The sequence below is a fragment of the Arachis stenosperma genome, chromosome 1 (genome assembly GCF_014773155.1).
Source record: "Arachis stenosperma cultivar V10309 chromosome 1, arast.V10309.gnm1.PFL2, whole genome shotgun sequence".
Taxonomy (NCBI): domain Eukaryota; kingdom Viridiplantae; phylum Streptophyta; class Magnoliopsida; order Fabales; family Fabaceae; genus Arachis; species Arachis stenosperma.
Genome location: NC_080377.1, coordinates 11,880,426 through 11,897,529, shown reverse-complemented (window position 1 = coordinate 11,897,529; position 17,104 = coordinate 11,880,426). Strand labels below are relative to the sequence as shown.

Sequence of the window (17,104 nt, the reverse complement as noted above, 5' to 3'; positions counted from 1 at the left end):
TGCTATTTGTCAGTATTAATTATAAAAAAATACTCATTTGAAAAAAACATCTTAATACTTGACAAAAGAAACATCTAATTATATTTTAACAAAAATAATTAAATATCTATAAAATTAAAAAAATGAAATTTTTAAAGAAATAGAGACATTCACATTTGCAATACAAAAAAGTTCGAAAAATATATAAAAGAACATCTATTTAGTATGAAAAAGAAATATTTTGATACTGAGCAGAAGAAACATCCATATATATTAATTCGTAGAGATTTTGGATTCACCCAAAAATATTTGACTGATTTTTGGATAATACCCTTTTGGTTCCTAGCATTACTTATTAATTAATTAATTAATTAAAGCTATATATATGTGTGTGTCTGAACACATATTCTATATAATTTGTTGATAGACAATGAAAAATCTTACATCATGATCACAAATAGAGTTTTATACCTAAGCAATAGTAGGTAAAGTGAAAAGGATCTAATTAATTCTATACCTATCCAACTTTAATTTTGGTAGTAACTTTTTGAGCTTCATTATATATTAAGATGTATAAAGTAACACACAAATTTTAAAAATAAAAATATTATTATTTCTTTAAATACATTTATAATAAAAATGACTTCCACTATCTAATTTTGTTTAAAATTATAGTTTTGGTCGATTATAAATACCCAAACTTTTTCATATGGTACCGAAATTTTAATACTATATATAAATATAATAAGTACAAACTTTTCTAAATATGGAATATAGAATTGTCAACTATACCACACCGAAAGATGCCAAGATAACATGGTTGCGGTTCTTCATATACGTTACTTTCTCATTTTATAATAATAATAATAATAATAATAATAATAATAATAATAATAATGAATACTCGATCTGATCTTGACAATTTTTGCGAAAGACAACGAAATTTTTAGAAAAAAAATATCACTTTTCGGTTTCTGAAAATTTTTTTTGTGAGACAAATTAGTTTCTACGTTAATAATCTATTTTTGGAGTTAACGGAACGTGAATACGTGGTAAGTAATTAAGATGGTGATGTGTCTGTTAAGTGCTAACTTGGATTGGTATATTAATGAATTACCCAACCTGATCCCTGACAATTTTTTAAAAATATAATTTTGTGTTTTATCTGCACTTCACAGAACATGATCAACCCTAAACGCCTCTTCATCCTTCCTTTTTATGTAGAACCCTAACTGTCTACCACCATGAGCCATGACCTGACACTTCATAACAACTCACTTCCTACAGTCAATGGCATTCTCAATGAGCCATGGTGTCGAGTCTTCATCGATCAGGTGGATCTATATGCGGAGGGGGGTGAGACGAGATGAAAGGCTAGAATCTACTATTATATAATAGCCGTCCAATCAACTAATTTCACAGCAAGAAAGCTCTTACCTAGTCAGCAGGGAAGCAACCAGCGAAGGGAGCATTGGAGAGACATGATCGAAATAGGGAGCATTGCGTCAAACTCCATACTCAACTCAAATTAAAGTACACTTCTCCATAGCCATAATCAGTTTTGTGCTCTGGCCATTGGTGTTTATTACCTCCTTCATCATCTGATGAAATAAGAAACACAAATGTTTCACTCTCTCTTCTTCAGAATCAACTTCTTTTATAATGGGCTCGAAATTCTTAATGTGACTTGACTCACTTTTATCTTGTCTAGAACCAGGTTGGGCCTTAGAAGCACTAAGCCCAGTATTGTCCACCTATATTGCCCCGTGAACCAAATCTAACATTACCTCTTCCATTACGACTAAAGTTAGGTCAAGCATGTTTTTTTCTTTTTCCTGTATACTTCCTTGAATTAGCCTTCTTCTTGTTCGTATTCACATTTCTAGCAGCCTTTCCGTCAGCACCATCTTTCCCATTATCACAATCATCTTTCTCATCAGCAGCCTTCTTATAATTAGTATGTGTCCTCATCTTTATTCTGTCTTCGTTACTATCAGTGTCACTACTCTCATCATATGCATCTGAAGGAGGATTGTATGCCTCATCCTCTGAACTTCCATTATCTTCATCAGATGAGGATGAGTAGGAAGAATCCTTAACTTGAGTGACAGCCTAACCTAAATCCTCGTTAACATAGCAAGGCTCACCAACTGGGTGTTCAAAGTATAAATTAAATTCTAAACAGTCATTCGCCAATAAACTGTTTCTCAAATTATTTATCTCAAAATCTCCCTTAATCACATGCAGACTAAATTCTAAATTTTGAGCTGTGGGTACCAGTACATTAAAGCATAATCAACATATCCTAAACTCTTTAATAGTTCTTCTAGATAAACAAAGTTCACTAAATCTAAGTTCATTGGAGAAAATTTATGTACCTTTTCATCCAAATATATACTTCAACACCCCATTACAATCCTTCCCAAGTCTCCCACCATGGTGAAACACGGGTACTGCAAAGTTAGACATCTGTAGCACCAATAAAGAGTTAATACTCGAATTGGCCCTGAAATTTGACCCCGACTCAATTTAGCCCTCAAAGTTTCAATTGACTCTAATTGTATCCTCAAATTTTGACTTGCACCTCAAATTGGCATTTCTATCATTTTCCGTTACTGGAGAGTTGATCTGACAATTTTAAATGACACATGACAGTCTCAAAATGACGCCATTTTACTGTTGGCGCCGAAATCTTTAGAAACGACGTCGTTGACATGAGAAAGGAGTTAAATGAAAATCCAAACATTAACCACTTTAAAAGTAAAACCCAATTGACCCTTTCTCTTCCTCCTCTTTCCCTCATATACGTTCCCGTCAGAGAAGCACTATGGGTGTCGCAGTAATGGAGGTTTGAAACTTTTCTTACTTGTTTCACCCCCCCCATTGTGAAGATTAATTACCTGGGAGTCATTTTTTTAAAAAGCAGGTCAGTAACAAAATCGTTGCTCTCAACTACCATGCTCTGTTTTTCTCAAAATGTTAGTTGTGGGTTGTGTTTCATTTTTTTTACTCTATTTCATCAGTGAAACTTTGAAAAAATGTGGTTGATTATGGTTGTTGATAATGATAGAGTTTTTGTATGTTGGGGTTTAATTTTTTTGCATGTGTATGGTTGTGATCAACTGAATCGTTCAATTCTTTGTCCGTTTGAGCAATCTTTGATTCTTCATATTCCATTTTAAAATAACAATTTTACTCCTTCATATCCCATTTTAATTTAATTGTTGACTAGGTAATTTCTTGTAAAAATAAAGTATTTTCTGTGCTAAACATTATCTGCATCAATGACCACCTTGAGTGTTTTATTATACATTTAAAATTAAGTGATAATCATGAACTGAACTACTTGATTTTCCTTAGACATTGACATTAGTACTATGGCTTGGAGATGTCGTAGATGATCATATTCAAGATTTTAGTACATTTATATATTAAAATGGGATCCTTGAATTCCCGTCCCTCCACTAATAAACACACATGACAATTTTACTTTCATGTGTTTCCTTGTTCCTTGTTGTACTATTATTTACAAGAGTGCTGATATAGTGAAAAAGGAGTACTATATTATGTAATGATCATAACAAGAATATAATTTTGATAAAAGAATCCTACTTTTATACACGAACTTTAAGGGTGTGATTACTAGTTGAAATCTTCGAGCGAAAGAATGACTTCATGATTAAACTGGAGTCTATTTTATTTCTCAAGAACCATTCCCTTAAATTTTCTGCATGAATCTTGTGTTTGTTCTAATATGTGCTTCATTAACATTAGTTGACTTCAACTCTTGACATATCAATTTGTTAAATGGAAAAATGTGTTCTTTTGTACAAAGAATTCACATGTCTTAAATTTTCTGCATGAATCTTGTGTTTGTTCTAATATGTGCTTCATTAACATTAGTTGACTTCAACTCTTGACATATCAATTTGTTAAATGGAAAAATGTGTTCTTTTGGTACAAAGAATTCACATGTACTTACTGTAATACGAGAGGGCATACAAAGAGGAGTTGCGCTCGTAGGAAAGCTGATGACCTTGCTAGTGCCCTTGTTAATGTAGCAGCAGCTGTTGTTGTAAAAGAAAAAGGTTCTAAGGTTGGAGAGACTACAGATCCAGCAAATACTGCTACTACTAATATCCAAGCTGCTGAGATTAGTGAAAATACTCCATTAGCACCAGGGCAAACTGTTGATGATGTAAATGCTTCAGAGATTGTACTCACTCAACCCACTTACTCACAGCCAGAAAATCAGGAACAGGTAGTGATTGGTTTCTAATATTTGATTAATGTTAACTGATTTGTATTGGTTTATAATACACGAGTAAATATTGGGTAGATCTAATTGATTGATACTATTTCATAATATATTGATTGATTTTTATTGGGTTGTATTTAGCACTAATTCTATTAACAATTTCACTAGGTCCCTCCATCAGATCTACCTCCACCTCCACAACAGGTGACAAGGCCTGACAAGCTGCAATCTAAGAGGAAAACAACTTTCAATGTGAACCCAATGCAATGAGCAAGTTCTGGGACAGCTGCACGCTTGGCAGAGTTTATAACATTCGTCTCTACTCCGGGCTTCAAACCACCAACAACAAAATAGAAAATGATTTGCAATATTGACTGGAAGTTTTGTAGAACATATTTTGTAAAGAACATTTGATCTAGGGATGTCAATGGGGCAGGGTGGGAGCGGGGGAAGCCTCTCTGCTCCCCACCCCCGCCCTCAGATTTACTCCCCATCCCCGTCCCCATTTCCCGTCGTGGGAGAATATTGCTCCCCATCCCCATTCCCCATGGGACTCCATTCCCCGCGGGGACCCCATTCCCCATCTACATAAGAGTTCTAACTAATTATTAATTTCTATATGAATAGAGCTGCAAGTATCTATCTTATACAAAAATTGCAAGATTTTATACAAAAAGTCTAAATGACACGATTGTGACTTCTTTCGAAATGACACAAGAGGGGGGGACGCAACGACGAGCCAAAGGACAAAGCAGTAGACGAGGTGGGAGACGTGGCAACAGAGAGGAGAATGAACACGACGGCAAAATTACAAAAAGGAACGCCACAAATAGAAATCACGACGCGGTAAGGGTGATGACACAGTGAGGTGTGACGATGCGGTGAGAAAGGTGGCTGCAGAGAAGTTGGATGGAGTATGGACAGCGTTAGGGATCTCTAAATTGAAGAAGGGTTATGCAAATAAAGATTAGGAGTTTTGAGTTTCTATATATATGTGTGTGTGAGAAATGACTAAAAAACATATGCGAGAAATAAACTATTAAGGATAATTTAGGAAATTCATAAATTTCGGGGAATAGCGGGACAGGGCGGGGATCCCCGCGCCTACTTCGGAGGAATTTTGTCCCCATCCCCATCCCCGCGGAAAAAATTTTCTACAATCGGATCCCTATTCGGGGCAGTCCCCGCAGGGATCCCCGCGTCTCGGAGAGTTTTGACATCCCCAATTTGATCAAACTATGTTCTTTTGAAATTTTGTTACTATGTTATGTAGAGTAATTTGTTTTGGTTTAGGATATTTGAAAATATGTTATCTAGGGTATTTAAAGTGTGATACAGATACTGCTATTGTTAATGCTGTGATATTGACAATGATTAATGACTATGAATTACTTAATGAATTACTTATTTGTGGGTCCTCAAAAGATTCTATTAGATTTTTTTTGTCATAACATCTCATCTATTTTTGTTTTCATGGGAATAAAGAAGATAATCATTGAGAGTCGAAGTTATTATTTTGTATTCAATGTTTTCACAAAATGAACTATACACTTAAATTTATTCACTAATGGAAGTGCATACTACATATATAGTTATTAGAGTTAGCTCCTGATCTTGTCTTCATATAAAGACTCATAACAGCTTGACCAATTTGATAAAATTATGCTCTTCTAATACTTATTTGGTCATAAGTTATACCTCCTCTTTTATATAATCTTGGTTTTAAATAATTTTTACAAGATATATCATTACCAAGAGAACATAAAATTCTATTTCTATTTTGTCATTAAATACATAACAATGCTTCATTCACATAACTGATATCACAGTTACATATATTTCATTCCACCTAATCTATAAGCTACAATCACAATTCCAAAAATAATAACAAACACAGACAACATAATATTCCATATTTTTAATATTCTAATTTCAGCTTCAACTACATTAATTTTTCATCCCAGAGATATTTTCCAATGATCTTCACTAACTGAACTTTCATTTCTGTCAACTATGGCTTATTCTTCTTCAATATCTGCCTATTTAAAAAAGCCACACAATCTCTTACCGGTAATCTACAACACCAAAAATCCAAAAAAAAAAATTGAGAGGAAGAACAACAACAAAACCAATAAGCGTTTAAGAAATAAGACACACAATCAACTTGCAACAATTCAACCAACTCACATTATAGTTAGAGCATTCATAGAATGGTCTTTCTGGATTGAAATCCGCCCTAGACCATCGATGAATAGGATGCAACCCACAACCGTACCAATGCGAAACCTTTCCACCTCTGTCACGGTGTGCGTTCTTTGCCCAGCCACCATGCGAACGAGCTCTACTAGAGCTATCTGAGTCTTGGCTGTTGCTTCCCAACATTCTTCTCAACTCTTGGAGACACTCCTGCAATTTGGGGAAATTGGGACTTCTAGGTTTTATTTAAAATTTTTAGGGGTTAAATTGATGCCTTCAAATATTTTGCCACGTCATCTAACTGCTAGAGTGTCAGGTGTCAACCAAAATTGCCAGGTCAACTTTTCGGTAACGGATACCGACAGAAGGGCCAAATTGAGGCGCGGGTCAAAATTTCAGGGTACAATTAGAGTCAATTGAAACCTTGAGGGCTAAATTGAGTCGGGGGTGAAATTTTAGGGGCTAATTTGAGTATTAACTCCACTAATAAAAGACAAATTTAACAACAATAAGAATAGGTAATAGATAAATATATTTGAAAGTAATGAAGATTATTTAGTAATTTTAATGATTGATATATCAAATTTTAATATAGATTATATAGCAATTTATCAAATTTTAATACATAGATAGACAAATTTTAATGTAGATTATTCACTAAATAGGACAATGTAAATTATATATCAATTTATCTAAAATTCAGATAGATTAGTTCATATCAATAGAATATTTTTGTGTGTGCGTATATGTGATGGAGCAAAGCAAAATATCATTTTCAAGAAGAACATGTAAGATTCAGAACAGACACAGTATTACATTGCAGTAGACTAAAATGCAAACTTATGAATAAAAAGGAATTGAAGCATCAACCTCAACAAAACACATAAACTTTTCGGTCAAAATATACAGACCATATTTGTTGTTATTGAATCCTAAGCCATGTTCTAATTCAACTCTTCATGCAAAATTTGAATATAAATAATACTCAAAATCATAGGTTTCAAAGCATGTTCAATGGCAGAGAGTGTGAATAAAACCACCTTCAACTTGATCATACACTTGCAATGGTAGAGAGAGTGAGTAACGAAGCTTACCTCTTAATAGACAGTTCTTCCGTTATGGCGCCGTCAAAATACCGTCAATAGTTCCGTCGAGACCAACGTCTTCCTCCAAGTAAAGCGTCTTCAATGAATTTTGGAAGGGAGAGATTAGGATTTTTTGTAATTTTAGAGAGTAAAAGAGGGGTTCTGTATCATCACATATGAAACTTGTTTATTTTTAATGCAATTGTTAAAAGTCAGGTTGGATGGCCCATTAATCTATCCATTCAGGTTGGCATTTAACTGACACATCATTAACTTAACGTGTCACGTAAGTATGGTCAATCAACTCTAGAGATAAATTATTAACGGAAGGACTAACTTGTCTAATGGAGTTAAAAAATAGAGACCGGATAGAATTTTTTTTTAGGAGCCTCGTTGTCTTTTGATATTATTGTCAGGAGCCGTTTTAAATTTTTTTCTCTAATAAAATAATATACATTGTTTAACCTATAAATATTTTGGTGGTTGAATTTACAATTTGAATATGTAATTTTAAAGTTTTACAAAAATAACTCAATTATTATCCTAGTTTTTTTTTATATATAAAGTCTAGAAAAAAAAGTGTTTTATGATAATTAATCCTAATAAATATCATTAACATGCAAAAGGGTTTTATGGTTAGTTACAGACAATTATACTCAATTCAAGTAAAATGTTTTAGATATAGATTATGTCACAGTGTATATAAAAATTAACAACTAATCAACTATTTCTATAGAATATATATCCAAATTAAAAATACTATTTATATACTAAAACCAATCACTAAAATTAGTCATCAATATATTTATGTATAAATATATGTGTAGTTTAATTTATTTTTAATGTGTATTTATATTCTAACATGTATTTTATATTAATAGCTGAATTTGATGACTGATTTTGGTATACACGTAACATTACTCTATTAAAATATAAAATATATAATAAAATTTATAAAATAAAATAATTAAAAAATTTTAATAGTATTTTTATTAAAAATTTGTTTCCTCCAAGCTTTAACAGAGTTGTACATTTAAAACTTGAAAGCTCAAACCTCTATTAAGAATTTAGGATAATATTATATAGTGACCCACCCTTAGCCTCCCATACCAATTGACCTATGTACTTATGAATTTAAATATTGTTAAGAATATAATTTGTATATAATATTTGTTTGAGAATATCTTAATACACTATTAACCACAATTAATTGTGTCATGAAGTTATTCGGGTGTAAAACACTATTTAGTTTGGTCCTACATCTGACGTAGAGAAGAGTATACTAACATGATATCTCACAATGACACAAATATAATAGCTTTTCTTTTTTTTTTTTGAAAAAACTACAACACTAGTTTGTGGCAGAAAAAAAAATAAACGGCCCATAAGTTAAAGGCAAAGTTATGGGCTGATTATTTGAACACTTTTGTGAAGCCCACTAAATATTTCACTTTTGTTTATCCGTCATTTTTTAATTTCTGTTATTAATTTAATAATAATATAGCAAAATATGATAGTAACGGATTAAAACATTTTTTAAAAAAGATGTATGTAGATGAGATATATATGTCAAAATTTTTAAATTTCTCTCTCAAATGTACATTCTTAATAAATATTAAATTTTAACCTACAAAAATAACATTACTTTCTTGTACAATTAATATTCAATTTCACCATGCTAATGAGGTGTGTTCCATTGGTTGTTCTTCTCATTAAACATTCATTTAATTGAATCTCCACCAAATTGAAACTAAAATTGCAGTAATAGCTATTGTCATGTAAGTGGCTGATTCATGTTTGAGCTTGTGGCCTCTAGAGATATCTGCTGCCGTTGGAAATTTTCCATTCACAACCTTCATTGAACTGCATCAGTTAATCCTTGGGTCAATTTTCAGTTGTTATTTGATCATAAAAAAAATTAAAAAAGATAAATAAATATATAATTTTTTAATTTAAAGACACATAAATTTAACTAATTAAAAATATAAAAATATCCATTACTTTTTAAAATATAATATATTTTAAGTTTATTCGTTCAAAATATATAAAAATAAATTAGTCTTTCAAAATTGATAATTTATTTATTTTTAAAATAAAATGTCACAGAATATTACCTGTACATAAAAGAATAGTCACTATTGTATAAATGTATGTATGTGATGTTTAACATATATTTTATATCGACTATGCTACGTATATAATAAAATTAGCTATTAAATCTAGTCATAAGTATAAAATACATATTGGAATATAAATACACATTAAAAATAAATTAAATTACATATATTTATACATAAATATATTAGTGACTGATTTTAGTAGTTGATTTTAATGTATAAATAGTATTTTTGAATTTATATTAATAACTAATCTAGTCACTGAGTGTAGTATATACCACATATAGTTGATTTAATTTAGATATGTATCACATACTTTACTTGGCCAAAGCTGTTGAATTTTATCTCTAGTTTTTAAGATTGGAAAAAAAATTTAAGATATAGATATGTTAATTAAATAACATGTAACAAAATGATGAATGCCAAGAATTTTAGTACCTTTTGGGAGGTTTGGGACAGAAAGTGATGAGATAATCCGCAGAAGCACAAGTGAAGGTGCTGGTGCCATCGTCATAGGCGTAGCTATAAGCGCGTGGGCACGCGCTCTTGAAGAACTGCGAGTACGAAGTGGGCTTGCAACTCTGTGGCGTCGCGTAATCTCCACTGCAACAGTACTTCGGATCACCGAACGCTTCACACGCGCTCTTGCAAGCCACGCCCTCGTTACGCGCTTCCTCTCTTCCCGCCTTCACCTTCAGCTCTGATGGACACCCACCATTCAAATCCGCCACGCATCCCGTCGCCGTACAGTTTCCGCCGCCGTGAGGCACCACCATCATCGGGAGGTTGTAACCGTCAACCAGGCTCACGTCATAGAAATCTAGTCCTCCGGCGCCGTTTAGGGTGAATTCCGCCAGAGTCGCCGGAGGTACGGCGCCGGCGCCACCACATTCTACGGCGGAAGAACCGCAGTCTCCGGTGAGACATGAGAATTTTCCGACGGAGTCTGTGGAGCAAAGGGTCCGGCCCCATACACGGCCGGACCATCCGGCTGGGATGGACACCACATTAGATTCGCCAGGTTGAAGGGCGAATCCGGTAGTGGAGAGTTGTGGTGTTCCGGCGCCGGACAAAAGTCCCGGCCAGACTGGGTAGCTGCACTTGTTTACAATATTGAATGTGGCTGAATTTGCACCTGTAAAACAACCACAATGTTTAACTAACTTCTGATTTCATCATTTAATTTGAGGTTGCATATTTCAAGCCAATTATAATGTGCATCGTGTTCGTTAAAAAAACTAATTAATAAAAATGCATGTTGCATTAGTTACTCATCAAATTAATCAATATATATATGTTTTATTTTATATTTTTTTAATACAAATTATATTTTAATATTATTTTATATTAATAATTGATTTAATAATTAATTTTTATGTATATAAGATTAAATATAATTGTATAAATTTAAAAGGGTTTTCGTATCCTTAATCATAGACGCATAAGAGGTTATAACTATGTGTTAGAGGACAAAAAAAAAAACCAAAACTTACTTTATTTAGTATTTATTAATTAATAATAAATTTTTAATTAATTTTAACTATTTTTTTTAGTTATCACCCATTTTTGTAACCCTAATATGTACTCCATGAATGTCACCTATATACTCTACTAAATTAATGTGGCTAAAAATAATTAAGTTGTACCTCATGTTGCATGGAAATATACAATGAACCACTGACTTTGACCTGAGTTTTAGTAGTTCAATTTTTATATTAACATTCAATTATATATATATATATATATATATATATATATATATATATACACGTATGTATGAGTGAATTTTGTTGTATAATAAATGTATAACCGCAATTGATCGAATGTCATTTCTAAGACAACTAAAACTGCATAAAAATGAATAAGATTCATTAAGTGATGATGAATCCAAAATGAATAACATAAAATGATTAATGTATACTTAGAAATGTTTAAAACATGCCATGATATGGAAAAATCACCTGTGACGAAGTGGGAGAGTGAGATGAAAAGTAGAATAGCAACTGCCATTGCTGAAAATGAATTAGCAAATTGATGAACTAATGCAGCATAAAATGTGAAATGTGAAATGTGAAATGTGAAATGAGAATGGAGTATTAATCTCTATATATTATATATGAATGAGTGAAGTGAAAGGGGTATTGTATTATATAGAGAGAATATTTGTGTGGGGAACATGTGAATAAGGGCAGAATATGGGTATGTTTATGCAATGCACATGTATGCATTATCCGTCATACTCTAGCTAGGTTTGACAAAGTGTGTCTGTTTTTTCCTTTCAGCATATAAGATCCAGATCCAAAGAACCTATGCATATTAAAACATGGAGATGATCAGGCTTTTCGAATAAATCAAGAGTAGTTGTTTTGTTCAGTGTACTGTGGACCCTTCTTATTGAAAGCGGTCCAATGGGATTAAGGATGGATAGCTACCAATTTTACACCATATTTAGGGGTATAAAATGAATATCTCAAATTAGACGCAATGACATATAATGTGTTAAATGTACTAGGTTAAAAGGACTTGGTGCACTAAGTCATTTATCGTACACTCTTTTCATGAATGATAAAATCCTGTCTATGATATAAGTTATAATTTCTCGTAAATATTCTTTTAGGGAATGTATCACCTATATTATTTATAAATGTCTTAGTGTCATATTTTACAAAATATAAGCATATTAAATATAATATTACTTAATGCAATAAGATGAAATATTTTTTTTTAAGAAACAAAGAAAATTTGGTAGAATTTTACCAAATATTAAAAGAATTATATTTAATTCACCCTTAGAACTATATTGTCTGTTTAGAATGAATGAACGATAGTTAACCAGAAGGAGCAATTATGAACAAATATTTGAGGTCACTTTAGGATTGAGCAGTGGAAGTAGCAGTAGTAGTGGTACTTTTTGTGGTTAAAGTATTGTAGTTTCAATGTGACTTTTGTCCCTCTTGAATCTTGATACTGTCATCAAAAGTTGTCAGCTACTTGTGATCACATGCTTCCTACTATGAATCCCATAAACCCATATGCAATACGATGCATTTTGCAATTATAGATGTTTTATTTTCACTTCAAAGTTCAAACAGAATAATTGGCTTAAAAGCTTTTGTTTAAAAAAATATATCAGATTCCATTTGTCTTCTAAAAGCAGCTCTCAGTGAACATATTAACTAAGTAGAAGAAGATTACAAATATTTTTTTAATTAATTTATTAATCAATAATCAATTGTAGCTTCAAGGAATATTCAACGCTACCACAATAAATTACTCCATCCTATTTAAAATAATTGAGCTTTAGATGGATGTTAGAGATTAGAAAGGTTAATATTTTTTTACTAACACAAGTAACCAATTGTACATAAGAATCATCATGTAGCTAGATGACTCATCCTAATGCAAGTTGATGCATCACTTAAATGCCCCTTGATTAGTCTATTGGGCAAAAACATGAATACTACTATGAGGAACTATTTTTTGATGGATTTTAATTCACATATATCCATCAATTTTTTTGGTGACTAATTCACATATATCCATCAATTGAGAACCAATTCTAATTTTTAGCCTCATCAAAATTCACCTTTTTTGATGAGTAAGAAACTGACCAGCATTATCATCAGAACTATGAACATCACATTCTCAATGGTTGTTAGAACATAATACAGTGGTTATATGAAAAAATAATCAAAATACTTGTGACTTCTCCAATGAAAAAGTTAACTTTGATTCTAAATTTATATCAGAGTTGGCTATCTTCAAATAGAATTTGATTCTTTTACGTAAGACTACAAAAAGATAACTATATGAAAATATCTTTATATAAAAATAATAGTTCAAAATTGTTAGGTGAATAAAGTGATTTAACATATTTTACAAAATTACTTAACATAATATTGACACATATCAACATTTTAACCATTTATCTTTATACAAAAATATTTTCATGTGAATAGCACCATATAAAAACGATGCTTATTCTTCAAGCAGATATGATCTTCAATGAAAAAGGGTGTCCTTAGAGATGTCTCTGTAGCATATCCTATTTAGTTGTGAAAATACACACAACTACACCAGAAATAACCAGATTTTCTTTGGGGCAAGTAATAACAATTCGATCGAATGACCAAAACCATCTAAGATTATTTGGTATTGACAACCATCTAGAATTGGAAGTTACCAAACACCAAAAGTTCCCAAGACCCAAAGGAAAGGTCATCAGAAGAGAATCACTTCTATGTCAATGCAGAACTGAAAATATAAGAAACTGGTAATATTTGCCAAAGTACTAGGATTAAATCCAATCTAAATATCAGGTCAAATGGCTGCACTAAGATTAAAGGCAACATCAAGTGGAGTTGGACATAATAGTAACGCAGAATTGCAGATGGAGTTAGTCATCTTTTTCATCTGCTGTTCTGACTTCTGAGTTAGTTAATGCAAGCTCCCATTGTTACAAATCTCAATCCAACTATTCTAATTGATAAATGAATAACCTGTGATCAAATCCAACTTCACAAGACATGCATATTTGAAAAGATAAAGTCATAGTGCCTTAATATTCCAACATAAGAAAGACTCTACCAGGACTAATATCAAATTTTCGTTCTGCTTATAAAAGGGAAAAACTTCACATTCACAATGTCCCATGAATTTCAGTCAAACCTACAAATTACACTCCGAAGTGGTGAAACCTTTCAGTTTACACTAACAATGTCAATGAACTCTATGCCACAAGGCATCAACATCCTTCTTGGGCCAAGGCTAACCCCTTCTCACACAAAAAAACTAGGATAATTTTTTTTTTTCTACAACTCAACCTAACATTGCAGACTATAAAATCAGAACAAGGTATTAACACATGTCTGTTAATGACAAGACACACCAATAATGCATAAATATAAAATATAAATTAACAAGTACAAATCAAGGCAAAATTGCCTATGAACTAGTACTTATTAATAGTCAAAATTAAGATTAAGATTCTATCTATAAACATCGCCAAAAAGAGATTAATAAGAAACTAATAACAATAGTAATAACAATAATAAATAGGTTAACTGTTAAAAGAGTAGCCAAAAGAAAAACAAAAAGAGTTATGTACCATTCAACCTTTTTAATGTACTAACCCCTCTGCTCCATATTCATCACTATTTTTTATTTTTTTTTATTTTATGTTTTTCTTTTCACTTCAACCAGAGGCTTCAACGCACTCCCTTGCAAAATGCCCAGGCTTACCACAATTGAAGCAAGTGCTTCTAGAACCATTACCATTGCCACCGCCGCCTCCGCCACCATACCTTCCACCTTCATTGCTGCAATCCCTAGCCAAGTGACCAACCTCACCGCACCTATAGCAACCACCACCACCAGCGCCGCCACCTGCACCGCCGCCAGTTCTCGCGGTAGCACAGTCCCTCGCCATGTGACCAAATCCACCGCATCTAAAGCACGAAACACCACCGACACCTCCACCACCACCACCACCACCACCGTGACCATTACCGTTACCGCCACCGCTTCCTCGCAAGCAATCCCTAGCGAGATGCCCAAATCCGCCGCAATTAAAACATGCACCACCACTACCGCCACCAGCGCCACCAGAATTGTTGCTCCGGTTGCAATCCCTAGCCAGGTGTCCGACTTCGCCGCAGTGGTAGCACCCGGCGCCACCTGATCCCGCAGCACCACCTCCACCTCCACCGGCGCCGCCGTTTCGCCTCCATCCGGCGCCAAATCCGGATCCGCCGGATTCCTTGGGACGAGAGTGTAGGGGATTGCCATCGGGAGCAGTTACATCAACGGCCTTGGTCTTGTGGTTGTCGCCGGTGGCGATGGAGAACTGGACGCGATCGCCTTCATGGAGAGTGCGGTAACCGTCGGATCTGATGGAAGACTGGTGGACGAAGAGATCTTCGCCGCCATCGTCGGGCTTGATGAAGCCGAAGCCCTTGGTGTTGTTGAACCACATAACAACGCCGGTGAACCTCTCTTCCGCCATCGGAGAAAATTTTTTTTCTTCTTTTTCTTCTGTGAGAGCAAACCCTAAACAGTGTTGGATTTGCGAACGCAGTAAGAGTTTGTAACAGAATCTGTTTATATATATAGTGACGCCACTTGTGATAGGTGAAAAAGCAAAATAACCACCAAAATATCATTATCATAAGAAAATAATTTTATTTTGACATAAGCAAATAATTTTATTTTTTTTAAGAAAGAAAAGTATTTTTATTTAAAACTCAATTATATTATTTAAAATAATTATAATATATTAATAGAATAAAATTTAACTTTTAAAAATATAAAAATTGATTCGAAAATCAAATTTCTTTTAATTTGATTTATAAACGAAAAAAATGAAAATTATAATTTTTAAAAGAATTCAAATTATTTATTTTTAATTGTTTTAAAATAAAAAAAATCAGTTCTTGAATAAATTCTAATTCCTAATATTTTAAACAAGTTTTAAATAACTAAATTAATGATTTAATTAGTAAATTATTAGCTGGATTAGAAGTAAATTAAAGCACAACTCATCTCAAATTTAGTTCATTAACAATTCGATCAGTTTAATTTATGAATATGTGTGAAATTTAAGCTTGAATAAACTCAATTCATTGATTCATGAATTGATTATTACAAACACACACATAATTGTAATATGTATATTTATGTTTGTTAAATATAAGAAAAGATATTGTTTTCTTGTCATATCAAAATTATAATATATTTATTTATTTTATTGTAGGTTAGATAATAAATTATAACCTAATAAATTTAATTAAATTATTTGTGAAAAAAAAGCAATATATTTATATATTGATGTTTATAAAACATTATAGTCATCTTTTTATATATAACTTTAATAAAAGATATAAATCATAATTAATAGATAAATAATAAATATGAATAATATTTTTATATAGGTTAATTTATTGTTAGAGAATGGTAAATTATAAATTACATGCTCATTATTTTTTGCTAAACTTCGTAAGTTCAGGCCAGTTAATAAATTTTTGGTGAACTAAACTTAGGTTTGGTCTAACTTAAGTTAGATGGGTTCACTTGGGCCCTAGTTATTAATCAAATCATTTATGGAGCTGAAAGATTTGTATGGATAATTAAGTTAGGTCAATTTAGTAATTAGGTTACTAGATTATTTAAGTGTTGAAAGTTTGAATTTTACATTATATATGTAACAAGTCATTAGTTAATGATAAATCTATAAAAAAAAAGGACTTGCATGCCTAACTTCTCATCCAAAGTCACTTATTAATTGTGTAATTAGTGGAATTGAAGAATAATTATTTTTAACTTTTTTTATATTAAAAATACGTGAAAATTAAATCTTAATTTAGTACTTATAAATTTGTATAATTTTATTTTATATTTCATCAAACATATTTATTATTTTTAAATAAATTTAAGGATTTAATTAACATATATCTTAAGAACATAAATTAATG

General features: G+C 32.1%; 2 protein-coding genes across 2 annotated transcripts; both read right to left on the bottom strand.

The window, feature by feature from the left end:
* Positions 1-9,110: 9,110 nt before the first annotated feature.
* LOC130937347 (thaumatin-like protein 1b) lies at positions 9,111-12,560 on the bottom strand. Its single transcript, XM_057867075.1, has 4 exons — positions 12,544-12,560; positions 11,597-11,647; positions 10,074-10,770; positions 9,111-9,381 (listed from the first exon to the last, which is right to left on the bottom strand). The coding sequence occupies exons 2-4, from the start codon at positions 11,643-11,645 to the stop codon at positions 9,243-9,245; spliced, it is 885 nt and encodes a 294-aa protein (XP_057723058.1). The 5' UTR covers positions 11,646-11,647; positions 12,544-12,560; the 3' UTR covers positions 9,111-9,242.
* A 2,049-nt stretch (positions 12,561-14,609) lies between these two features.
* Positions 14,610-15,698, bottom strand: LOC130967676 (cold shock domain-containing protein 3-like). Its single transcript, XM_057892681.1, has one exon. The coding sequence runs from the start codon at positions 15,637-15,639 to the stop codon at positions 14,830-14,832; it is 810 nt and encodes a 269-aa protein (XP_057748664.1). The 5' UTR covers positions 15,640-15,698; the 3' UTR covers positions 14,610-14,829.
* Between the last annotated feature and the right edge of the window lie 1,406 nt (positions 15,699-17,104).

Excerpts from the sequence above, each read along its gene's own strand:
- LOC130967676 (XM_057892681.1), bottom strand. The coding sequence starts at position 15,639 with ATGGCGGAAGAGAGGTTCACCGGCGTTGTTATGTGGTTCAACAACACC.
- LOC130937347 (XM_057867075.1), bottom strand. The coding sequence starts at position 11,645 with ATGGCAGTTGCTATTCTACTTTTCATCTCACTCTCCCACTTCGTCACA. Across the intron at positions 10,771-11,596 it reads ACTCTCCCACTTCGTCACAG|GTGCAAATTCAGCCACATTC; the intron begins GTGATTTTTCCA and ends GTTGTTTTACAG. Across the intron at positions 9,382-10,073 it reads TGTCCCAAACCTCCCAAAAG|TTCAATGAAGGTTGTGAATG; the intron begins GTACTAAAATTC and ends TAACTGATGCAG.